A 27498-nucleotide genomic window follows, 5' to 3' on the forward strand; every position below is an offset into this window, starting at 1 on the left:
TTATTCATTTTTGTGTTAAAATTTTGAACATAAGTTGAACAGTTTTGACAACGCAAACACACTGGTGTCGTGATTTATCTAACAGGGGACCGAGTCATTGTGTTTAACATGATCATTATTCAAAGATGATCTGCAATTAATACATTAGAGAAATATTTCTGCTTGATTTAACTCTTAAAACTCAGTTATTGCTATAAAAACTCTAAATATCTACAGTGTGTTTATGGCAAGAAATGACAAATTAAACACACTGGTGTCGTGATTTACTATCTAACAGGGGACCGAGTCATTGTGTTTATCATAATCATTATTCAAAGATGATCTGCAATTAATACATTAGAGAAATATTTCTGCTTGATTTAACTCTTAAAACTCAGTTATTGCTATAAAAACTCTAAATCTCTACAGTGTTTTTATGATGGCTAGAAATGACAAATTAAACACACTGGTGTTGTGATTTACTATCTAACAGGGGACCGAGCCATTGTGTTTAACATAATCATTATTCAAAGAGGATCTGCAATTAATTCATTAGAGAAATATTTCTGCTTGATTGAACTCTTAAAACTCAGTTATTGCTATAAAAACTCTAAATCTCCACAGTGTGTTTATGATGGCAAGAAATGACAAATTAAACACACTGGTGTTGTGATTTACTATCTAACAGGGGACAGAGTCATTGTGTTTAACATAATCATTATTTACTATATAAAGTGATGACCTGTGATTATTACCTTAAAGAACAATTTCTGCTTGTCCAGTCCTATATATATATATTTTTTTATTGGTGCAAGAAATCAAATCTCACTCTAAAAATCTCAAAAACAAAGGACATTTTTTGGGATTTTAGAGAGCAGAAACTATGTTTTATTCAAAAATAAGTCACACATTGAAATACCTTTACTGTAAAAAAAATTTGGGTCTCCAATTGAAAATTTTCTGTAAATTGATGCACTTTAATTCAATTAAAATTCAAGAAATTCAATTTGGCCAACTAAAAAATTTAGATGTGATCGGTCACTAGAAAATTTTCAATTGGAGACCTGATTTTTTTTTACAGTGTTGGTGTTCTTGAAAATAAGCTTAAATGAGAGATGTGGGCGGATCATAAACTGTAAGTATGAAGACACAACAGAGAATGAATTTCTTAAAGATAATTCTTAATTTTAAGAATTTTTTAATTTCTTAAATTCTTTTCTGTAATGTCCACAACATGGCTTTTTCTCCGTTGTGTGCTCATTGTGTTCCCTGATGCCTGTGTGAACATTATATAATTATATATATATATATTAAATAATGAAGACAGACTTGACTGCCAGCTCTCTTCCCTTTCACACACACAGCTCCATTGCAGGCTATGGAGGTCCCCTGTTGGATAGGTAGACATCGGTCAGGTCCCCTCTTGGCATGTTTAAAAAATAAAAAATAAATGCTTATTTGAAGTTATATTATGAAAAAAGACCTTAAAACAAAATTTTGTATCGAAGTTTTGTTTCTTCAAAATGACTAGAAACACAGGTCCCCTCTTGGTCAGTGTGGAGTGATGGTCCCCTGTTGGTAATATAGACGTGTATGTGTGTGTGTGTGTGTGTGTGTGTGTGTGTGTGTGTGTGTGTGTGTGTGTGTGTGTGTGTGTGTGTGGGCATGTTTTCGTGAAATATCAGGACACAAATGTGTATAATGACATGGGTATGACACAGGTATTACAAAAAGAGGGTGAAATATGAGGACGTTCCCCATGTCCTCACTTTTCAAAATGCTTATAAATCACACAGAACAAGTTTTGTTTCACAGAAAGTGAACTGCACAGTCTCCTGTGAGGGCTAGGTTTAGGGGCAGGGGCAGTGTAAGGGGATAGAAAATACGGTTTGTACAGTATAAAAACCATTACGCCTATGGAATGTCCTCACATTTCACAAAAACAAACATGTGTGTGTGTGTGTGTGTGTGTGTGTGTGTGTGTGTGTGTGTGTGTGTGTGTGTGTGTGTGTGTGTGTGTGTGTGTGTGTGTGTGTGTGTGTGTGTGTGTGTGTGTGTGTGTGTGTGTGTGTGTGTTCACACAGCAAGTGTCAAAACTTTACCAAGTTTCATGCCATTTCGATGAATCAAAGTAAAAAATAAAAATAAATAAATAAATACAATAAAAAACAGCACCAGAGAGATAAAAAGGCTAGATTTTCCAGTACAAATGTCTAAACATTCTTAAATCAAGGTACATTTGCATGAATGAGAATGAGATATTACGTTTTGTTTTCTGAAAAAATAATTCAAAATGAAGTGAGAAAACAAGACACAAATATCTGCCAATGGGGTCCGAAAAATACACTGAATTCAAAGGGAAAACCCGATTATTTTTCTGACCCCATTGGCAGATATTTTGTTCTTGTTTTAAGCAAAAACTCACGTAATTTAGATTTTACAGTGAGATTAAATATCTTAATTTGTTTTGCTTCTCCAGTAAAAGTATCTTGATTTAAGAATGATACTAGAAAAAAAAGACTGAAACAATGAGTAAGAAAATCATTTTTTGCAGTGCAGTCCCACCCCACGCCCCCCACAAAACATCATCTGATGCCCATCATGTGTTGATCTATGTATTACAGTAATGAAGTTCAGCGATATGTAACACCCTGAGGCAAGACCTGACCTGGGATCAGTTTCTCTTATCACCTCAATAAAGTTCATCCTCGCAACTGTGTCCAGCATCGATCTTCAAGCGCTCGGTTGCGTAAGCCGGTCCAGTGGAGGCCTTACATAAGCTGTTTGTGTGAGGCCTGTCTCAGCCTCCCAGTAGGGTGTGAGTTACCCATCCGAGAGCGACTGTCAGCGCCTCACAGAACTCACACACAAACTCCAGAGGGGCTCCCTGTATAGTTACACCTGTAACAACATGACATAGGGTAACCCTTCAGCCTAACCGTGTTTATAAAGGCAATGTTTCAGTTCTGAACGTCCAGATTCCAACAACGGATTGTCAACAATGGCGCAAAGATTATAACCGACCACTGGCATTTAGCTCATCGCTGAATTTCCCAGAACTTCTTCTGATCTCTAATTGTTACTAAAGGACCAACAGAAATCAGCTTGGTTTGAAAGTGACTTCTGTGTAAGTCCAGTTGTGAACGAAACATTCTTTTTAGTGAACTGGCTGAATCAGTTCACCAAATCAGGCAGAAACAGTTTGCGGCTCAAGTCAGATCAAGTGACCCAATCAAACTCACTTTCAGACGTGCCTGACAGTCACTCCATCTCAAAATGAGCCAATATCCAGAAGAATATGATTCTATGATGCCGGTTTTTGCCAACTCCAGTTAGTCCAACAGTTCACTGAACTGAGAACAGTCTGTCAGGCATGTACGATATGCTGAACTGTGTGCTGAGGGTTTCATAATGGGGCAAAATGTATGTTTCTGATGTCTTTTGTTGAGAAGAAGTGTAACAAATGGAAGGTATCGGAAATATAACACAGAGAAAAAGGGTGTCAAAATTGTACCTTTATGGGGTACAGCAGCTTTTTTACTCCTAAAAGGTGCATATTAGTACCTTAGACTTAGAGTACAAATAAGTACTAAGGTACTACTATGAACCTTTTTGTGGTAAAAAGATACGAAGATGTCCTTTTAACCCATAAGAACCCACAGTGACACGGGTGTCACAAACACTGGTGATTATCTGGAAAGGTATTTTTAAAGCAATATCCCTAAATTTCAACTCAGGAAGTCCCTAAGTGACATATAAGGAAAACCCAGGTTCAGTCATGTGACAATTTGTGGTATATCCACATATCCAATTTTTTTGTTGCCATGGCAACATTTCCAAAATGGTGGTCTGTCTGGTTAGCACATGTTGCAGTGTGAGCAATTTTTTAATACACTTGTTTTTGTTACTAAAGGTATGTTTCAACCCATGCAACAACTCTAACATTTTAATAACTTATCATAGATTACACTTAACCTGATTTTAATACATTTCTTAAACAAATTGATATAAAACAAGTTACGAAAATATTGTGGTGACATATATGTCACATCGGGCTGTTAACCTTAAAACAGTTGGTGGAATTTTGATGTTATGTATTTGTCATATTAAGAAAAATATTAATGAGCTGCTCAATTAATTTAGCAGATTCAATAATTTTTTTAGTGTTATATTTTTCTCTATGTTTTATATAAAATCTGGGACTCAGAAAAATGTTAACAGCACTGTTTAATATAATTGAAATATTGATTGGTACTGATCTGCGCATGATCTGTACCAAATGTCAGGAAATTATGCATACTTGGGAAAATGACAAAATGACATACCATGGTGGCTGACAAAATGTTTTCATGTTTTCTAAAAACTGTTTTCAGACTCTACTAGCATGTCTACATCTCACTGACAACAATGATTCTTAAAATCAGCAAGCAGGGGATAAGTGTTGGAAGATCCGTCTATGGCTTGATATGTTTTGTTAATAATTTTTTAATAATATGCATCATTTTGATAAATGTTGTGGAAAAGAAAAGAAACAGAAAAAAAACTGCTATTTAGCAAAACAATTATAAAATGTTTTTTTTTAAACTGAGAAATAAATGCCCAATGTGACATATATGTAACATAAAAAATGTATCATAAACGCCCAATGTCACATATGTGTAACATTACAGATCTTTCACAAGGAGGGGTTGTATTTCAAAAACAACTGCAGAAACATGTTACAAGTGGTCCATTAAGCCTGTTTTATATGCCCCGTAATTTTCCTATAAGGATACATTGGTCCGGGTTCTTATGGGCACTGCCCCAGCGACAAGCTGTTGTACCCCTAAAGATACAATTTTGACACCCTTTTTCACAGTGATCAGTGATCGGAAGGCAGTAGTTCTCGAGTCAAAAGCAGTACATAGCAGTTCTCTCTCGAGTCAAGAGTCGGTTAATGGTTACAAAGTGTATCGAGTCACCAGTACATTGAGCTGAGGAAACAGTTCAGACTCGGACATGAACCAATGAGAACCAATGAGCTGCTGATGTGAGCGTATGTTCGACTAGTTTATTCACTATATATGCTCCAGGCACGTAAAACATCCACGTTTCACGTCAATACTGGGTGCTTTAATAATAGAAGTGTACTTATGTGACTTCATTGTGTGATTATGTAAACTTCCGTTTATGTACTGCCTTCTGTTCTGGTGAATTGGTTCAATGAAACGAAACAGTTCACAGTGAAGAATTGGATTTCCCATCACTACAATCGACCTTTTTTCACGGAAACATCGCAAATTTCACTGAAACATTGCTAATGTTAAAGGGATAGTTCACCCAAGAATGAAAAAATTCTCATTCACTCACCCTCATGCCATCCCCGATATATGACTTTCATTCTTCATATAAACACATCAGGGATGGCATGAGGGTGAGTGAATGCTGAGAGAATTTTCTTTTTTTTGGGGGGTGAACTATCCCTTTAAGAGCCATCTATAATTAGTGGTGCAGCGTTTGAACAAACCTCAAACATATTAAACTTCAGTGTTTATCTCATACTGATTCTTGAAATCATGTGTCTTGTTGACGAGAGCTGTGCTGTAACTTAACACAAGCAGCCAAACTTACAATTTTAAGAAACGTCCTTCTTATTACCGACAAATTCGTCACAAAGGTGTGAACTATTGTGGGTGTGTTTACGTAGAAAATTAATCATGCGACATGAGGTCGCTCCCGTGGAAACATACCGGGAGCACGAGAGAGAATGTCAGAGGAAGGTGAGACCTCTGCTGATCCTCTTGAGCTGTGAACGCAAATACTAGACATACAGTTAACTCCATGTGTAATTATGCTGCAGAAGACCACTGAGGTTAACAGACTCAGGGCCCTATTTTAATGATCTGAGCGCATGATCTGAAGCTCATGGCACAGGTGCACTTTGGGCGTGTCCGAATCCACTTTTGCTAGTTTAACGACGGGAAAAACGGTCGTCGCACCAGGCACATGGTCCAGATGTGTACCTAGTCTCTTAATGAGTCATGGGTGTGTTTTGGGCGTAACGTGCAATAAACCAATCAGAGTCTCATCTCCCATTCCCTTTAAAAGCCAGTTGCGCTCGCGCCACGGCGGATTCGCTGTTTACATGGAGGAATATAGACACCCTCAAGTTTAAATACATATGTGTATTGCCACGATTGGTAAAATAAGTAGCCCATTTCATTCATCATTACTACAGATAATTATAATATAGCAATGACTATCCATTATGGCATGTAGGCATTTTTATCTTTATGTACACAAATATATAATCTTTTACATTGTAATCCTTTTATTGTTAATATTTGGCATGTGTGTGTGCTGCTGCGCATCCCTGTGTGTGTAATAAGCAGAGTGTACGCACGTTGTGCACCCGCCTATAGGCTAACGCGCCCTTTAAATAACACAAAAAATACTGCGCTATTGACTTTAGTGCAAGTTTTTGTCGCTTTCTTCATAAGTTGAATATGGAATGCGGTCTGACCGGAGCTAGATATTGTACTTTATATGTTAAATATGGATATTTTCCTTACACAAATGCATTGATACGCTTCAGAAGGCCTTTATAAAAACCCCAGAGCCGTGTGGAGTAAGTTTATGATGGATGGATGCACTTTTTTGGGCCACAAATTCTGGGCTGCCATTCACTGCCATTATAAAGCTTGGAAAAGCCAGGACATTTTTAAATAACTCTGATTGTATTTGTCTGATTGCATAGAAGAATGTCATATTCACCTAGGATGGCTTGAGGGGGAGAAAATCATGGGGTAATTTTCATTTTTGGGTGAACGGATAAGCGATCACCATACAACCACATTTTCTTCAGAAAACGTTAAAATCTAGTTTATACTGTATATTAACTGAACATACTGTGTACTAACTGAACTGTGAAGCCAGGTTTGTTGGGTCTGTTGGGTTAATAGGACCAGACAGTAAAGCCCCACTTTACATAATAGAGCAAGTAGTTGCTTATAGTAAAAGCTTCCATTAGACAGTCTTCCATTATGTCTCTCTCTGCTCTGTTCTTCTTACTCCAGCAACTCTCCAGTTGTTTACAACCACTGGGATTACACAGTGTTCTCCGTTAATATTTGATTAGTTAACTGATAATCACAGCTGAGGACAAATACATTGGAGCCAAGCACACTGGCAGAAACTGCTGTTTATTACCCAGTCACTGAGGAAGCATAACCAGTTAATGACTTAAGTAACTTCAGCAAGAAACATAAATGACAAACAAGCCCATCTCAGGAGGATGCTTGAATTATGGAAGAACTATATAAAACACACACACACACACACACACACACACACACACACACACACAGGAATCAACCTTAGTGACAAGGAAACAGGAAGCGAAATTCAAATTCCACTGCAACACAAATATGAATTACTTTTGTAAGAATGAGCAGGCTTACAATTGATTGTTTTTCCTCTCCATGAAATGGCTTTTTAAACCACTTACACAAGGCAGATGTCCTGTTTTGCATGGAGTAGTCCTGTATTTCCCAGGAAAAACAGGACATCTGGCTAACCTAAAAGCTATAGCCTAAAGCTCTCTGTAGAGACAGATTAAAAAAAAGGTTTATCTGGCTCCTTTTCTGTGCAAATCTTTGAAACTCTAAAGTATCGAAAACGTCCACCCCACTGTCTGATTTTGATTCATTTGAACAAATCTTTTGATAGATCCTTTTTCACACCACCAAAAAAACGCTGTAAGGATCACAAGTGAGAGAACCACAGACGTTAGTTCAGAAAATCTCCAAAGCTATCCATAAAAAAAGCTTTTCTTTAATCAAATATAAAAACACTCATGCGTCTTCAGTTTGCCAAAGTCACTTGAACTTTCAGTGAAACTGGGCTGTGTTGTCGAATGAGACCAAAACAGGGCTTTTCGAAACCAAGCTATGTATTTGGCCTTGACAGGTGTTCTGACTGCTAAAAGCTTTTTATTCAAAGGCCCCAAGACAATTTTGAATGGTATCATAAAATATGTTACATCAACAGCTGACTGACCCTTGGATATTCTAGCAGGACAGTGAGCCAAAGAACACCTCCAAATCACACAAAATCAAAATGTACACAAAAACTACTAGAGAATCAAGGTTTTGCCATGCCCATAACAGTCCGCCATAGAAAAAGAGAGCTGCTGATATTAGTGTGATCATTTTGCCTGTGTTCCACAGAAACAGAAAAAATGCCATAACTCCCCCTACTGGTTAATATGTGCTGTAGATACACACAAACGGACTGTATGGACATTAAAGGGTTAGTTCACCCAAAAATGAAAATTCTGTCATTAATTACTCACCCTCACGTCGTTCGAGACCCGTAAGACCTCCGTTCATATTCGGAACACAAATGAAGATATTTTTGTTGAAAGCTGATGGCTGAGAAAGGCCTCCATTGGCATTCAGTACACTTATACTCCCAAGACGGATAAAAGGCACTCAAAACATCGTTACAAAGTCCATCTCACCACAGTGACTCTACAATAAACTTACGATGCGACGACAATAGTTTTTGTGCGCAAAAAAAATCAAAATAACACCTTTATCCAGCTTGTTATTGTCTTCCGTGTGTGCCTCCACGACGCATGCGCGAGAATATGACGCAGATCCGGCGTTCGGACACATGACCCAGAAGTGATTTGTTTACAATCAGAGGAAGACGCGCGTATCTCAGCTGTTGGATTCTACATTGATCGTGCTTTAGGTCTCGGCGTAGTGCTCAAAATGGGGTTAGAGTGTGCATTTCATGGAATCCCGAGCCCCGGCGCTACGTCATATTCTCACGCATGCGTCGTGGAGGCACACGCGGAAGGCAATAACAAGCTGGATAAAGGTGTTATTTTGATTTTTTTTTCGCACAAAAACTATTGTCGTCGCATCGTAAGATTATTGTAGAGTCACTGTGGTGAGATGGACTTTGTAATGACATTTTAAGTGCCTTTTATCGGTCTTGGGAGTATAAGTGTACTGAATGCCAATGGAGGCCTAACTGAAGCCTTTCTCAGCCATCAGCTTTCAAAAAAAATATCTTCATTTGTGTTCCGAATATGAACGGAGGTCTTAAGGGGGTCGAACGACATGAGGGTGAGTAATTAACAGTGTTGGGCACGTTACTTAAAAAAAGTAATTAGTTATAGTTACTAGTTACTTCTTACAAATAGTAACTGAGTTAGTAACTGAGTTACATCATTATAAAAGTAACTAATTACCAGGGAAAGTAATTACTGCGTTACTTTTTTTTCTTCTCCAAATGTTCAAATATGTCAAATAACTTGGATGCCCCCAATATTAGATATGTTAAATGAATTGGACACTAAATAGAATAAATTATTATTATAAAACATTGTACATTAATGTACACTATTGTAATGTTACTGTGGGACAATGTGAGAGACACCTATCAAATTCAATGCATTATTGTAAATATTATCAGTAGGCCTACTATAGTGTAAATATTGTGTAAATATTATCAGTACTAAACTTTCCTTTGGTAGTGGAGCTTTATCACCTGGGTTTTTAGCCACTAATTTTGTGGCATATGATGATGTGAGGCGCTTCAGAATCACTTGCCACCGGCGTGGAGAGACTCTTTCTTCCTGGGCATAAGTTGCACGTTACTTAAATATTCTTACCTTTCACCTCAACGACGGAAAAGTAGCGCTTATACTTCCAATTTGCGAATGCTACCTTTGAAGTTGTTGGACCATCGCTGAATGTGCATATGCGTGTGCGTCATAGGTGTGTGTGTGTGTGTGTGTGTGTGTCTGTGAACCAAAGACCGTGAAAAAAATAGGTGTGAACTCAACCTATCAACTTCAACCTTGTCTCCCACCCACCAATCATCATCAGTTATGTGTACCACCCAACCCAACCCCCAACACGCATGGCTAGTGCGCGCGCACACACACACAAGTTGCAGGTCCGACTGACAGAGAGCCTGTTCGGATGAAAAGCGCTTCAGTGAGCTCAATTATAGTAACGCGACTAACGCCGCATTTTTTTTCCTCAGTAACGCTAACGGCGTTGTAACGGGAGAAACAGTAATTCGTTTGATTACTCGTTACTGAAACAAATAATTCCGTTAGTAACGCCGTTTATCTGTAACGCCGTTATTCCCATCACTGGTAATTAATGACAGAATTTTCATTTTTGGGTGAACTAACCCTTTAAGCTGAAGGCTGAACACTCAAAACCAGCCTCTGTGGCTTAACAGATACTGATACAACACCTAAACAGAACCTTAAATCACTCATCAATATCTTGTATTGCGACATAACAATAAATGTTCACTTCTGTTCTCTATAAAGTCCTGAGGGTTGGTTAATAATGACAATAATAATGACCAAATTCTTGTTTTAGAGGTAAGGTATTACTTTAACAGTTTAATCAGAGTTGAATCAGAGTTTACAAATTCAAAGCCCAGTATTACACTGAAAAAAAAATATTGTTGGCTTAACCACATAAACTCTGCGGATCCTGTCCATCATCAAGTATATACTTTAAATGTTAAATGTCTGTGGAGGAGCTCTGACTTCATATGTGGCACCACTTGAAAGCTTAGAGTCTCTACTTTCTGGAGATATGCATAACTTAAAACACTTCTGAAAGTGATACATATATGATAAATATGTTGTGTGTGATATAATAAACATATAAAATATTAACATGGGGGGGGGGGGGGTCACACAACATATACTTACATGTTTATCACTTTTAGCAGTGGTTTATGAAACTTCAAAAACTACAAAAATGTTGTATTTAGACCACTGTATGTGGTTATGGGAAGCTTTTCAATTTGGGTAGGCCAAATCCAGGCGGAAATTCCCAAAAATGGTCCCAGAGCTTAAGCAGTTCACTGAATTAAAAAATTTGAGTTAATACAATGAAGGAGATTGGTTTAATCGACAGAAACTCAAAATATTGTTATCTGAACCACATTAATGATCTAAATTGATTTGACAAATTAAAAAAAGTTGTGAAAAAAATGTTTTAGAGTAGGGATAAACGTAATATGACATACGTTATTCCATACAAAAAATTCTGTTTTCATTGCATGAATCATTTGACCATCTTAAAAACTAGTGCTTCTCAGTCTGTTCTTGCACTATGTTCAATGTAAAATCAGGGTCCTGAAGCAAAGCCACTGTTGAGAACCACTGACTTAAAAAGCTCATGAACTGCATTTTTATTATTATTATTATTATTTTACGTTTCCTGAGGTGCACTTATCATGTTAGTCTAATTTGTACATCAAAAATTATCATAATTTTGAAATAAACGGCATTTTTGCTACCCTGATTTTAGCGTCTGATCTGAACGCTCTGTTTAAAGGCGCGTCTCTGCTGTGAGACTTCAGTGTAAATGCCCACTGCTGTGATTGGCTGCTGTGAGACTTCAGTGTAAACCCCCACTGCTGTGATTGGCTGCTGTGAAACTCCAGTGTACACGCCCACTGCTGTGATTGGCTGCTGTGAGACTTCAGTGTAAACCCCCACTGCTGTGATTGGCTGCTGCGCGACTTCAATGTAAAAGCCCACTTCTTTGATTGGCTGCTGTGAGGTTTCAGTGTAAACGCCCACTGCTGTGATTGGCTGACATCTTTGCATATGAAATAAGTATTACACGTGGAACTCCCTCTAAATCTTTTACTATGTTCTTACTATTACAAGCTGTCGAGATGAACAAACTAATCTTGAAAATGATTGATTATAGCTCCAGCAATTGTAAAGGAAGCGTTCTTTGATCGCTCTCTATACATCATTTAATCACAGTTTAAATAACGTTAACATCAACGTTTGACTGTACATGAATGAAATCACTGGTCACAGATCAGGCATTAGAAAGAATGTGGTCACTTACATGTCAAGTTACTGTTAAGTCCATATCTTACAGTAAAAGTCTGTTTAGCCTGCCCTGAAATTGCAACTGATTTACTAAGGAATCCAAAGTGAAATTTACTGAACAAACAAATAATGCTCTACTGAGACATTCACATATACAGTAGTAGTGGAAATAAATAAACACTTTCCTAGCATTAGGACCCTTTGGAAGGTAATGTTATTTTTAGTCCATTTTTCGTGTCATCTCACTAACACGCCGGTGGACGGGGCCAAAGATGTGATGATGTAGAAGTAGGCGTTGATCATCCTAATGTGACAAAATGTTCATTTTCAGAGCTTGGTTTCAATAACAGCTGTTTTTGGACTAACAAGGAAGTTTTAAGTTCTGAAACTTAAAGGATGTTTTTATAGTACAATAACCTCTTACATGTCAAAAGATCGAGGAGAATTTGGTTTCTCAGTTCATGACCCCTTTTACCAAGCCTGGTCCTACCAGACTCTCGCACATTTCATTTGTACAGAGAGTCTGGCCACTCTCCATTGACAAGCGTTAACTTCTGTAAGATTACAAATTTATACATTGTTATATCTAGGTTCCAATGTAATAGAATATAACTGAAAACATTATCTATATTTGTGTTTTACATTTTGAAGTAAACTTGAGGAAATTCTAAGGAGATTACGTCAGGCCGTGTAAGTGTTTGAGACATTAAGTCTTTTGTCTTTATGCACTTCCTGACTATTTACCATGACAAGTTTAGAGCAATACTGCCTGAGTGATTGGATTAGCATCTATGCATTTGAATGACACTGTTATGCTGATTGAATTATGGCTGATGAGACAGGAATGTTTGGGGTGTGTCCCTATTTTCCTATGTCTCCTCCCCTGCTGTATAATCCCTCCCCCTAAAACGTAGATAAACGGTATTATTTTGTACTGTTAAATCAGACTTTTTTCGGACGACCTGCAGCACAGAGAGTTCTCATTAAAAGAATAACTTCTGTTTGATCCCGAAGTCTCCTGGTCTTCATCTTCTGAGTTTCCTACACTTTAGAAGATAAAAGTTCACAACACTTCCTTGAAGGGTGTACTCTGTTGAAGTTTAAAACTATCGGATCTGCCAAGAGCCACTCTGGATCTGCCATAACCAATCGCTAACATTTGGTCGTGACGCATGTCATCTCAAACTAGCGCACAACATCAACGTCATCGTTCTCAGGCACTCCCTCTGTTCGCTGATTGGACCGGTTAAAATTTGACCAGAGAAAACCAGAGAATAAACCGCAATCCCAGACGGAGTAATGAAGGAAAATGAAAATTGAGCGGAAGTACAAAGGAGGGCGGAGCCAGGTTACCTTTTAACAACAGTACAGACAGAAATGTGGAAATTTATATATGCTACTATCCAAAAGTTTGGAGTCGTTAAGATTCCTTAAATGTTTTTCAAAAGTCTCTTAAGCAAGCCAAGGCTGTATTTAATAAATAATAAAAAACAGTAATATTGTGAAATATTATTACAATTTTAAATAACTGTTTTCTTAGTGAATTTATATTAAAATGTTTTTATTCCTGTGATCAAAGCTGAATTTTCAGTATCATTACTCAAGTCTTCAGTGTCACATGATCCATTAGAAATCATTCTAATATGATGATTAGCTGCTCAAGAAACATTTCTGATTATTATCAATGTTGAAAGCAGAATATAATTTATCAACATTCTAAACTGTCACTTTTAAATTAAATGAATGCGTCTTGCTGAATACAAGAAATAACAAAAAAATTGTACTGACCCCAAACTTTTAAAAAGTAGCGCACATAAAATACTTATGTATGAAACTGTAATCCACCTTCCCAGCATCAATATGACAGGACATGGAATAAAGAGACTCACTTGGCGAGCTTCATCTCAATCTGCTGGCGGATCTCCTGCCGTTCCTGATCACTGCGCACAGGGAAGATGTTCCTGTCCTCCAGTTCCTGTTTACTGGGCCGGTTACGCAGCTTTACTGCCAGAAGCTCTTTTCTTATTCGTCGTGGAAGTGTCCCTGCACACACCCAAACACATGTACACATGATCATCAAAATAAGAAATCTGCACAAACAAGGGTCAATAACAGGCATGTTCATGCCCCAGACCGGTTTCATAACAGAACGTGTATAAATCAGTTTTTATGACCATGTCAAACTTCTTTAGAATATAGTGGCATTTACAACCAATAATTTGTCTTCTAATATATTGTTTTGAAAAGTATTCTTTATCAAGCAGTGTCAATGAAGACCTGGAAATGGAAATATGAGATATGTGATGTGTGAAGAAAAAGATACATCAAGGTATATATCACTTGTAAACAGTTTGTGTGCAATTTCCAGTCAATCTGAAATTTTTATATTGAATTGTGTTTAGGATACACAAAATGATTGACATAAATTATATTTAGCGAGACAAAGGAGTCTTGATTTCAATGTTTTAAAAATGTCCTTTCCCCCTCATCAAGTGTTACCAAACATCTGACGCTCATGCCCTGTTTCATTCAGTCCCAGTGTTCCTCCTGCATTAGAAGTAGGACACCAGATGTTGCTGACAAATCAAGTCTAGAGGAAGAAAAGCCTCTTCATTTCTGGCATGCGGAAATGTTCATATTATTGCTCTATCATGTCTTATCTATAACTTAATAGCACAGTTAATATTTAGAGCTGCTCCAGCAGGGCTTAATGATATTTTTTCTATTAGCCTGGTTGGGTTAGTGGTTAAAATGTTTAGATACCAGTGAAATATCACAATTTTCAGTTAGCCTTGTGAAAATGAATCATTACTGAAGGGTTAGTTCACCCAAAAATGACAATTCTGTCATTAATTACCCTCATGTTGTTCCAAACCCGTAAGACCTTAGGATATTATGATATTATTGATGAAATCCGAGAGCTCTCTGGCCCCTCCATAGACACCAATTGAATGAACACTTTCAAGGCCCAGAAAGGTAGTAAAGACATGGTTAAAATAGTCCATGTGACTCCAGTAGTTCTTAAAGGAATATTTTACAAGTCCCCTAGAGTTATATAGTTGAGTTTTACCATTTTTGAATCCATTCAGCCGATCTTTGTATCTGGCGGTAGCACTTTTAGCATAGCTTAGCATACATCATTGAATTCAGGCTTGCAGCCGACCAATTGTGTTGTGGATTTACCTGTGTGATTAGCCATGGTTCTGTGTGTTGTAAAGGGCTGTGATAGTAAGTCGAAGGTGTATACTACCACCATGTTTCACAGAATACCAACGAATCATTGCGCCGCTGCAGCCATGGTACGGCCGCGAAGATCCGCGACTATTACACAGGAATGAGAAAGTAGTTCCTAGCCATATAGGTGTAGAAAATCGAAACTTTTCATTTTCAGTTGGTCTTAGCACACGATGTAACTGTAGAAGAGTCAAGTTTTAAATAGGAAAAATATTGAAAGTGTCTTTTGTCATTTTTTGAATGAAATGCTAATGGACTGATCAGAATCAATGATGTATGCTAAGCTATGCTAAAAGTGCTACCGCCAGATACAAAGATCGGCTTAATGGATTCAAAAACGGTAAAACTCAACTATTTAACTCTAGGGCACTTGTAAAATGAGCCTATTTTCAAAAAAAAAGGGAGTGTTCCTTTAATGTTATCAAGCGACGAGAACACATATTGTGCGCAAAAAACAAACAAAAATAATGACTTTATTCAACCATTTTATTCTTGTCTGTGCCAGTCTCCTATGCTGTTGACGTAGTAAATACAGCACATCGCTTCAGAGTTCTACGGCAGAACGGCGGCTCACCATTGGCTAGCTCCTGCGTCAGCATCACATGCATGCATCGTGGTGCTCACGTGAACAGCGTCGGCCAATGGTGAGCAGGCATTCTGACGGAGAACCTGGAAGCGCTGCGCTGTATTTACTACGTCAACAGCATAGGAGACTGGCACAGACGAGAAGAAAGTCATTATTTTTGTTTTTTAGACTAATTTGCCTAATCTTCACAGTACTTTAGACCACAATGGAAATGCAGACAGCATCAGGACTGGGGGAAAAAGTTCCTGGGACAAATTGTTCCGGGTAATTTCGGTGTAAACGCGGCTTATTAGTGAAACATAATTTTTACAAAAAATTAACTAGAAAGCAGACATTCTTTTTTTTCATAATTTTTTTCTTATTATATTGTTTATAATTAATAGATTAAGGAATACTAAGAAGGTTGATGTCTAACTCTAAAAAATTTAATGAGGGGGAGTGTAGTGAATCACGTGCCGGGTTGAAAAAGGCCCGAGAAATGCCAGGATGGTTGCCAGCTTGTTGATAAAGTGCGAGTGTGTTTTTACCATGATGCTATGTAGTTGCTTATTGGACCAAATAAAAAGAGCCCAGGAATTATTAATGCTCTTAGTACAAAACAAGGGTGCTTCTCATTTCTTATTTGTGCATCCTTGTTTCCTTTCATCATTTCCTTTCCTTGCACCTTAGCTCCACCCCCTTATGCGAAGGGAAGGATAGACCTGTGTATCTTCCTCACTCATGACTCCTCAGGAAGCTTTAATTGGAGAATTGAGAATGACCAGTTTCCGGGTAATGGGCTGGAGGACGTAGGAGCGAGGAAACAAGGAAGCATCAATTTGAGTATTGAGAAGCACCCTGTGTGCCACACAAGTCCTGAAAAGTGAAGCCAAAGCATTTCCATTGCCCCCTGGTGGCTGGCTGCAGTAGAAGTCTTAAACCCCACCCTCTCCATGTAATTGAATGAGACACGAGCCTAACTGAGAAATCCAATTACACTTCAAATAACTTTTCTCCAAAGATGGTCATTTTAGGTAGTTCTCATCACACAGACGCACGTTCAAATGTTAATTTTCCCGATAAGTTTGGTTTTAGTTAGTTATTTGATGCTGGGCGTAACATCATGATTGATAGCTGTGCTTGCGAATGAGTCAGTGGGAGTGGGAATGTGGGCGGGACCTGCTGGGCTCCAAACGGCGTAATCGGCAACGGCCGTTACTGGGATATTTTGGCTTTGATTTTCTATAGTGGAAGGAAGGGGAGATGCGTCGTCCATCTTTTTTTTCAGACCATGGTCCCAAACAGTGTTGATATTGTTAACCAAAACTAAAACTATTATTAAAAATAGTTTTTTGGCCTAAAAATCTAAAATGTATGTCCACGATCAACATGTGATCTAATTCAAGGTCAAAGAAACACACCAGAGATGACAGACTCGTTCCAGCTGTCTTGGTCGCTGTAGTATTCATCCACACGCATGTTCTCCTTGTTCTCTTCTGCCTCTTTTTTGTTCTCCACCTCTCCGCTATGCTCATTCTCAGTGCTGGCGGTGCGGGACAGGCGTCCATCCGAGCGCCGTTTGGGTGAACTACGGGTCTCCTTACCATGGAATCTATGTGAAAGCAAGGAAGCACATGTAAAGGATTTACATCTGAATTCCCTGACTGTATTTGACCTTGAATATGGTCCTACCTGAGGGTTAAAGGGATAGTTCACCCAAGAATGAAAATGATCCTATAATTTACTTACCCTCAAGTCATCCTAGGTGTATATGACATTCTTCTTTCAGACTAACACAATCAGAGTTATATTAAAAAATGTCCTGGCTCTTCCAAGCTTTATAATGGGGGTGAATGGTGAATACGATTTTAAAGCCCAAAAAAGTGCATCATCCATCATAAAAGTAATCCATACGGCTCCAGGGGGTTAATAAAGGCCTTCTAAAGCGAATCGATGGGTTTGTGTAAGAAAAATATCCATATTTATAACTTTATTAACCGCCTGGAGCCGTGTGGATTACTTTTATGATGGATGATGTGCTTTTTGGGGCTTTAAAAAGCCCCTATTATGAATTTTTGAAAATTACCTTTCAGGTAATGTGTAACACAGTTCTAAGTGATTGAAATCATCCTGCAAAGTTTTAAATATGAAAGTGCAGCGTAAGAGTCGACTCTGAGTCAATTGAACAAATTGTTTTTCAAGCCGTTTCGTTGTGACATCATGACGAAACATTGTAGAGGCTGTGCTCTACAATGTGTTTATTGTGTTTCATATTGTGTAAGTATCTGGCTAACCGGCTAACTCACGTTATTACTGTCTTACTGAAATACTACTGTAAATCAGCTGCAGTATTACCTAAAATACAGAGTCTATTAATGCAGATTGTCTGACATTCTTACTACTTTCAGTAAAGATAAAGGATGGAGCAAGATTTGTTTGGCAAACGTTAATGTTTACATCAGTCATTCACGTTAGTGCTCAGCTAACGTATGTGCTGTTATTGATACAGGTCCAAGATGTGCAATACATTAGACACACACACACTTGTTAATGCTGATGGTGAGGAACTGCAGTTAAAACATCTCATAATGTCCCTTAAACTGAGTAGCATCACTGAGAAATGTCCTGCTCAAGGTTGGGGTTGAAAAATGTGTTCTTCCATTGTCTCATCATCAATTCGGACTCGCGCTGGGATTTATGTAAAATCAACGTCATCGTTACTGTCTTTACAGTGTGTACTATCGCTGAGCTTTAGGAAGCCTCTGGACGGAGCTGGAGTTCAGTTATGGTAATGGACGTTTGTTTCTGAAATACGCGCTGTACGCCATAGACCAATCCCAACAGACTGGGCCGTCTGACTAATCGGAGCAGAGTAGCTCACGGAAAGGAGGGATTTAGAGAGACTGATTTGTCCATCGAGTCGTTTGAGAATCATTGAACATTGTGGTGCAGTTTATATTATGAGAAAATGAAAGTGTTTTTGACCTTTGATGCATGTAAACCTGTTGTCGGAGACCTCCAAAGCTAAATTAGGAAACTTTAAAATAGCATGATAGGGGCACTTTAAAATCTCATGTATCATTATAAAGCTTGGAAGACCCGACATATTTTTTAATATAACTCTGATTGCGTTCGTCTGAAAGAAGAAAGTCATATACTCCTAGGATGGCTTGAGGGTGAGAAAATGATGGGATAAGTTTCATTCTGGGTGAACTATCCCTTTAAATGCACTTAAATGCACCATGTGTATGCCTTAAAAGTCATACTACTAATAGAAAACAATTCACCAAAACAATATGTAAGTGATGGAGTAATGATGCTGAAAATTCAGCTATGCATCATAAGAATAATTTACATTTTAAAACGTATTGAGAAAGAAAACAGCTGTAATAATGTGTTGTTCACAATATTACTGTATTTTTGATCAATTCTTAATTATTCCAAACATTTGACTACATAGCACACAATTCATATGAACTATTTTATATGGTTCTTTTTAGAAATGATGGCAAAATTTGTCTGAATTATTACTGAAAAACTGTCCTCACCCGTCCTGCCGGTGTTTGAAGGCCAGCGCACGGTGCAGTTCCTCTATGATGCAACTATGGGGCAGCTGAGGGTGCAGGACACCCAAGTGAGGTGAGCCGGTGGGGGTGGAAATCCTGCCCCTCAGGGCATCTTTGGGGATGGTGAAGTTCCTGGGCAGTGTGGCTGGAGCAGGCCGGCTCTGATGAGAGTGGGTATCTAATGGACAAGAAAAAAAAGTAATTTCATTTTTACACTCCTCTGGTCAAATCTAGAAAACCGTTATACATGCATCTGATGAATTGATACTCACTCTCCAGACTGCCCAGTCTAGTAAGCAGCTTCAAAGGAAGTTTGGCTGGAGGAGTGTGGACTTCTCGGAGCGGTGGCTCCTCCTTTTTCTCCTCACGGCACTCAGGGGCCTCGGGGGCCCCGCCACCGGCCCCTCTACTCAAGGCCTCTACAGAGGACTTGTCTTCATCCTCGCTTTGTCCAAGTTCCCCTTCTGTTTCCGTCATCTCTGTGGTGTCTCGTGCTGAAAAGAGATCAGGACAGAAATGTGCGTTCTGTGATCTCTGTCACCACCTAGTGGTAATTCAGTGCAGCTCATTCTTTCAAGGTAAAAGATGTGTCCATTTCCCATCTTTTGATTGTGTCATCACTTACAAAATCATTTATAAAAAAAGACAGCGAATATGCAGATACCATGCATGCATATCAAATCATATATTTATTTAGAATTGTTAACGTCAACATGAAACAGCATCCGCAACCCATTTTACTTCCCTAATGATTAGGGTGGCCATTTCCATAACACCATAAAGGAGGACACTTTGCGAAATTTAGTGAGGCAAGAATAATTGCATAGGACTCTGGTGTACTCACAACTACAATACAATTTTGTCCATCATATCGTGTGTTTGCTTTCTTCACTGGCAAAAATGGAAAAACTTTATCAGTCATATCTGCCCACTGACATGGTTTTCAAGCTATTGTTATCTATTTTTCAGAACATCTTAAAATGCACATATGTAGATCATAGAAATCAAAATTTTCTGGAGGGGCCATGCCCCCGAACCCCCCTAACCTCACATTTGGGATCTCAGTGATTATAAACCTGCCTGCCTTGTATGATTAAGGAATGTACAATATGGTCATGCAGAATAAGGCATTCATATTTGCTTTATAAGTATAAGTAATAATAAACAGCCAATATCCTAATATGCATACAAGCTACAAGTTAATAGTGAGAATTGGACCCTAAACTTAAAGGGTTAGTTCACCCAAAAAGGAAAATTCTGTCATTAATTACTTACCCTCATGTCGTTCGACACCCGTCAGACAAAGACAAATGAAGATATTTTAGTTGAAATCTGATGGCTCTGAAAGGCCTCCATTGGCACAATGCACGGTTCACTCTCAAGACCCTTAAAAGGTACTAAAGACGTCGTTACAAAGTCCATCTCACTACAGTGGTTCTACAATAACTTAATGAATCGGCGAGAATAGTTTTTGTGCGCAAAAAAACCCTAAATAACGACTTACATAGTGATGACGATTTCAAAACACGGCCTCATGAAGCTTCGAAGCGTTATGAATCAGTGAGTCGAATCATGATTCGGATCGTGTGTCAAACCGCCAAACTGCTGAAATTTGGAGATCCAAACTGCTGAATCGACTCACTGACGCTTCGAAGCTTCATGATTCCGTGTTTTGAAATCGTCATCACTATATAAGTCGTTATTTAGGGTTTTTTTGCGCACAAAAACTATTCTCGCCGATTCATAAAGTTATTTTAGAACCACTGTAGTGAGATGGACTTTGTAACGACGTCTTTAGTACCTTTTAAGGGTCTTGAGAGTGAACCGTGCATTGTGCCAATGGAGGCCTTTCAGAGCCATCAGATTTCAACTAAAATATCTTCATTTGTGTTCCGAAGATCAACGGAGGTCTTACGGGTGTCGAACGACATGAGGGGAAGTAATTAATGACAGAATTTTCATTTTTGGGTGAACTAACCCTTTAAGTGTTAGAAACATTTTTTTTTTTGAAAATCCTAGAATCGCCCCTGTGTTGGCTCACAATAATTAGGAACCACAGTTTCCACAAATCCTTTCACTCTTTTATTCTGGACAGCAAGGGCAGTGACTGTAACATCGAGCGTGTTTTGCAGTATTAAACATGCATTTCATCAGGCTCTGAAAATTCTTCAAAAAGAACACAAAGAATTGCCTTCTCAGCGTCATCAGAACAGGGTGTTCAATGCACCACCGTTTCCATTTAAACTATGGCAGCTGAGAAGGCCATTCTTTGTGTTCTTTTTGAAGTATTTTTAGAGCATGGTATAAATACGTGTTAAATACTGCAAAATACACTCAATGTTAAAGTCACTGCACTTGCCGTCCAGAATAAAAGAGAACATCCCTATCGAGTGAAGGGATTTGTGGAAACTGTGATCCCTAATTATTGTGATCCAACATTTGCCTCGCATTTCAGGATGAAAAGACAAAGATTTCAGGTTAAGGATAATCCACTTCCTACCTCCGAGACTGTTATGATTTAGGCTATATGACGTTATTATTTTTATTGTGAGTATTAGGCTTATCATTATTGCTGATCACTGTGCTATGATATTGTAATATTTACCATTATATAATCAGAGGAGTATAGAAACGTTTATGAAAGTGTCACTCCACAATACAAGAGCAAAATATATAAATATGCAGCCTATAGTATTTTTATGGACCCATTGTGCGAGCTGTCTCTTTAATACCGCATGGTTTATAAACATGTTGCTGCTGATTGGGTTGACATTTTTGACACACCCACCAAACAAGAGAAAACGTATCTCAAACCCGTTGCACACCGTTTCCAGGAAACATGACGTTCAACCCGGAAACCGTAGCAAAACTTTGCACACCGGTTTGAGCTTGAACGTGCCCCTGTTCACAACAGACTGTGCCATCTGACCAATCAGAGCAGAGCAGGCTCTCAGTAAAGCGGGGTTTAGAGAGAACGAATCGTTGATCGAACCATTTCAGACACTGTGAGAAAAGAGCTGATGCTGCAATGGATATTATGAAAGTGTTTTTTTTTTTACTTTGATGCATGTTAACCTGTTGTAGGAGACACCAAAACAAAACCAAGAGCCTTTAAAATAACATTATAGTGGCACTTTAGTGTTAATCTTCATAACTTTGAGAGAACCTTGTCAGAACATCAGCTAAAGTTCTGAGGACATTCCCTATTAGCTGGGAATAACATTGGCAATCATGTTCTATTGGACTGATGGAAAAATAAAGCCAGGAATGTGTATTAATAATGTTAATAGCCTCGGTTGTAGTTTCACATTGACTCTGTTGTCATCCGTTTTGCAAAAGACAAAGCATTCACGAGTCCTGACCTGTAGACAGATTGTCTTCATCAGATCCAAGATCCTCGGAGTTGCTGGCCAGTGGCGCCATGGGCTCGTCCTCTCTCTCCTCTGCGTCCGAGTCCTCCAGCGTGGGGCTTCCGGGCTCGTCTGTGGTCCCACCACAGGCCAGGCCAGACTCTGTCAGCATGGGGAAAAGGGTCAGTCTTAACGGTTGTCATCACTTTCTCATAAAAGCCTCAAAACTCTCCTGGTGGTCAAACAGTACAAGGTGATGATCTCGCTACAGTTATGCATGTACATGTGCTCTGCAGGGAGCGTTTGGCAGTGTTGGTGCAGTGGAGAGAGTCAGTGATGTGGCAGTTTCTCACCCATGCCAGCCTCTGCCAGGCCCTTCCTGACAAGATCCTCACGATTCTGCCTGCTGGGCACTTTTCTCTCCAGCGCTGCAGATGCCATCAGATAGAGTTAAATATAGATCTCACTGAACACAAACACTACAACCCTTCCGTCTGTAAACCGATCGCTAATGCTGTTGGAGAGATACTAATAATCATTTATAAACAAAATGAATTAACACAATTCACAAGTTCAACTAACAATAAGCAAATAAATGTGAGGTCAAGCTCTATTCGTAATAAAAGTCATAAGTAAAGACTGATGTCAAGGGCATTTTTATTATTTAAGGTTCATTTTCTAGCAATGTCAAGCTCTAAAATATTTTTCGGGTAGAAAAATAATATTTCTAAAAACAAAAAAAATTATTCTTGAAACTTATGGAATTTAATCATTTTAATTATTTATAAATATTTTATTTAATTACGTATTATCATCATTATAATGCATGTCATTTTTATATAAATATAAACATATATATTTTTTTTTAAATACAAAATTTTAAATATATTAAGAAATATTAATTATTTTTAATAATGAATATCTTATGATTATGTATTATTATTATATATTTTTATAAAATTATTTATTAATATATAAATATATAAAATATTTAACAATGTAAATATTTAATTAAACTAATTTAAATTGCCACTCCAAATTTCTATATAATTCAAGTTTGAAAATGAGCAGCGTTTAAATTGTGGCCTTAGAGTCAGAAAGGTTGAGAATTAGTGCCTTGTAGCTTTATAAAACGGCTACTACATCATAAAATATTACATAGAATTTCATTAAAAAGTCATTTAATTAAATGAATGAATTGGGATCAGTAAGTTTATGTCAAATATGTGGCATAATATCGATTAAATAAAGAAAACAGTTTTGACTAAACAAGCAAACATCTTTTCAACAACTTTTCACTGTTTCTGTCCCTTCGCTTTGTCAGCTTGTGAGGATTTTTCAGTGAGTATTTCTGTAAGTTACATTTGTTACACCAATAGATGTCCTCATGAGTGAGTCTTTGGGCCCTATTTTAACAATCTGAGCACATGGTCTGAAGCTCATGGCGCAGGTGCACTCAGGGCGATTCTGAATCCACTTTTGCTAGTTTCACGATGGGAAAAACTGTCGGCGTGCCAGGCGCATGGTCCAAAATGGTTGCACCTATTCTCTTAATGAGTCATGGGTGTGTTTTGGGTGTAACGTGCAATAAACCAATCAGAGTCTCAACTCCCATTCCCTTTAAAAGCCATTTGCGCTCGCACCATGGCAGATTCGCTATTTACATGGAGGAATTTGCGAGCGGAAAGAATTAACGCTTCTCCAGAGAGGAATCCTTTTATTTTTATATTTAAAAATGTTTGTGTGCTGCTGCGCTTCCCTGTGTGTGTAATAAGCAGAGTGTACACGTGTTGTGTACCCGCCTATAGGCGCATATTACTAACACGCTCTTTAAATAACAGTTCAGTTCCTCAAAATAGTAACACGTCAACAATGCGCCTGAACACACCTGGTTTTCAGACCAGCACGCCCTTGGGCGCACAAATGGGCACGAGTGCATTTGCTATTTAAACAATGCGGCCTGGATGTGAAAATGATAACTGCGTTGGCCTGAAACTAGCAAAAAACACTTGTGTCGCTCCTAGCGTCGCATTGTGCCGGGTGTATGATGGGGCCAAATGATGTCTAAAATGTTTGTTACTCAAAATTAACTTCTTGTTTATTAAGCTGCTGTATAAAACAAATATCACACTAACAACTGTGCCGTCGAGCTGTGATTCAGCTGTAGGCATAATGTCACAGCTGCTCCTTTTGATATTAAGATGAATCACACTGTTACTTGAGTGATTTTGCTTACATTTAGCACCTTAACCAGTCAGAATCCAGAACTGGGAATATTACATTTTATTATTGCCATTATATTAATAGTATAGTAAAATAGCATGACAGCAACAACGTTTATTTGATGGGGAAATAATTACCCATGTGATGTTTAAAAGTTATTATTCAACATTTATATTTTTGTTTCTTAACTCACCTGTAGAGCCCTGTCTCAGTTTTTCATTTTTCTTTTTCCTCCACTTCCATGGTTTGAAGATGCGGCCCAGGCTGGCCAGCTTACTGTTGCGGCGGATGGGGGGAGTTCGGACCCCGGACACCAGACAACCAGAATGAAGTGTTCTGTGCTGATCCATCACATCTACGGCACAAAACAGACAAGCAGAAATGAAGTTCCCATCAGAAACTAACCTCTCAGTTCGTAAAAACAAGCAAATGCACTTTAATGCAGCTGTATTCTGTGAATGCAATTCAAAATGTGTTTCTGTAGTAATCAAAAACACGCCACAAGAACACTGCTACAACATTAAATTAAGTACTTAAAGGGATAGTTCACCCAACAATGAAAATATATTATGATCTTATAATTTACTCCCCCTCATATACTCCATCCAAGGTGTTTATGACTTTCTTCTTTCAGACGAACACAATCAGAGTTAGGCTATATTAAAAAATATCCTGGCTCTTCCCAGCTTTATAATTGCAGTGATTGGTACCTGAGATTTTGAAGCACAAAAAAAGTGCATCCATCCATCATAAAAGTAAGCAGGAGGTTAATAAAGGCCTTCTGAAGCAAAGCAATGTGTTTTTGTAAGAAGAATATCCATATTTATAAATTTATAAACTATAATCACTGGCTCCTCTTCTATTATAACAAAAAAATTACAAAATTACAAAATGTTTTTCATTTGTGACCGGTGTTTTGTTTTGCTCGATCCTGAGCACTTTCGCATTCCTCAGTACATGCATCGGGTCAGAGGTCATTCCCAATTAATGGGATAATTTTCATTTTTGGGCGAACTAACCCTTTAAAATGCATCTCCTGCGGCTATCTGGTTTGAGTATAGGTATGTTTTAGTCAGAATGAATCCAGTCCTATTTCAGGTTCTAAAAGTTCTGTTAATATGAGTTATTGCAACCCGATTCACATATTCGTTTACATGTGCATTAAACGAATTCCAAACAAAACTTGGCCAGTCGTTGCGTTCAAAACAGGGAAAAAGCTACTGTGATAATATCATCAGAGCTACAGCAAGTATAATTGTCATTTTGAGTATTGTCATATCTAAATAGAAAGCTGACACATTTGTCAAAAGAGCTTTTTAGCAAATAATTCAGGTGTTTACATGGCGGCTTTTCAGTCTGATTGAGCCATCAATCCCATTAAACAAATGATTTGGGGGCATGTAAACAACATAGCTACTGACTGCATCATAAAACATTTTGGACCCCGTTTACACCAGTATTTGGTGTCGACCACTGACATCAGACCACCTGAGATGGATGTTATTAACAGCTGCGAAAGAGCCAATGATAATCCATGGGGAGTGAATGGTGTCTGTTGAATCTCAGGGTGAGCATTTGCTGTGCCAACACGATTTTGATTACCAAGGTGGAACAGCATATGGGTCATCTCCCCTGATGCAAAACATTAGTTTTAATTCAAAAGAAACACATGACAAAGTGACCAAAAAATGAATGGCTTAATCTGAAATCTGAAAAGTTGTTCGAAACCAGAATGATGTTCTTCCTTCCAAAAAGCACAAAAAGAGATTTTTTTGAAGAATGCTGTTCTTTTCCATTTAATTCTAATTAATGTAGATGGATACTGATGAGCCTAAAAACAACAAGACCAAAAAACACCACAGAAGTCATATAACACAAGGCAAACAACAGTATTGAGGAAGAGACTGAAATTGTTAAAATCTTGCCCTCTCTTGTTTGTTTTTGCACATTTTCAGATGCTGTATGAAAACACATTGAACCAGGGGCACGTTCAAGCTCAAACCGGTGCGTTTTTGCTATGGTTTTTGGGTTGAACGTCATGTTTCCGGAAACGGTGTGCAACAGGGTTCGAGATACGTTTTCTCTTGTTTGGTTGGTGTGTCAAAAATGTCAGCCCAATCAGCAGCAACATGTTTATAAACCATGCGGTATTAAAGAGACAGCTCGCACAATGGGTCAGAGTAAAGTTGTTAACAAATGTGTTCGCAGCAGCTCGGTATACGCAACAATTAAAGATATTAGAAGACATCTTTGTCTTTTCATCCTGAAATGCGAGGCAAATGTTGGATCACAACAATTAGGGACCACAGTTTCCACAAATCCCTTCACTCTTTTATTCTGGACAGCAAGGGCAATTCGATTGGTTCTTACTACAGTCACATGGAAAGATTAAGATGTGGTAGGTTCAGTGAATAACGTTTTTTTGTTCATCACACAAAGTTAGTGCACAGGTCACATGGATTTTTTTTTTGGCTTAATCATATGGAAAAGAGCCCATGTTGGCCCTACTAAAATAAGTATTGAATGTGTTTACTTTGTATACAGTTGAATCCTGTTCTTAGACAAACTGCAAAAGACACAGAGCACTGCATTATGTCTGTCTCACATGGTCTGTGCAGACACCACCACACAAGCAACTGACTGTTTTAAAATGCCCCTATTATGCTACTTTAATGGTTTATAATGTTTTTCTGGCGTCTCCTACAA

The 27498-nt window shown here is 38.2% G+C and overlaps 1 protein-coding gene across 1 annotated transcript in view; it reads right to left on the reverse strand.

The window, feature by feature from the left end:
• phactr3b (phosphatase and actin regulator 3b) overlaps positions 1-27498 on the reverse strand; it is a 100824-nt gene that overhangs the window by 26918 nt on the left and 46408 nt on the right. Inside the window, exons 2-8 of the mRNA XM_079844041.1 lie at positions 24986-25147; positions 22923-22997; positions 22582-22731; positions 19492-19713; positions 19202-19397; positions 17075-17265; positions 13744-13897 (exon numbers count right to left, since the gene is read on the reverse strand). Of these exons, the coding sequence (XP_079700167.1) occupies positions 13744-13897; positions 17075-17265; positions 19202-19397; positions 19492-19713; positions 22582-22731; positions 22923-22997; positions 24986-25147 (1150 nt within the window). The remainder of the gene's footprint in view (positions 1-13743; positions 13898-17074; positions 17266-19201; positions 19398-19491; positions 19714-22581; positions 22732-22922; positions 22998-24985; positions 25148-27498) is intronic.

This window comes from Gobio gobio (genome assembly GCF_949357685.1).
Source record: "Gobio gobio genome assembly, chromosome: 19".
Taxonomy (NCBI): Eukaryota; Metazoa; Chordata; class Actinopteri; order Cypriniformes; family Gobionidae; genus Gobio; species Gobio gobio.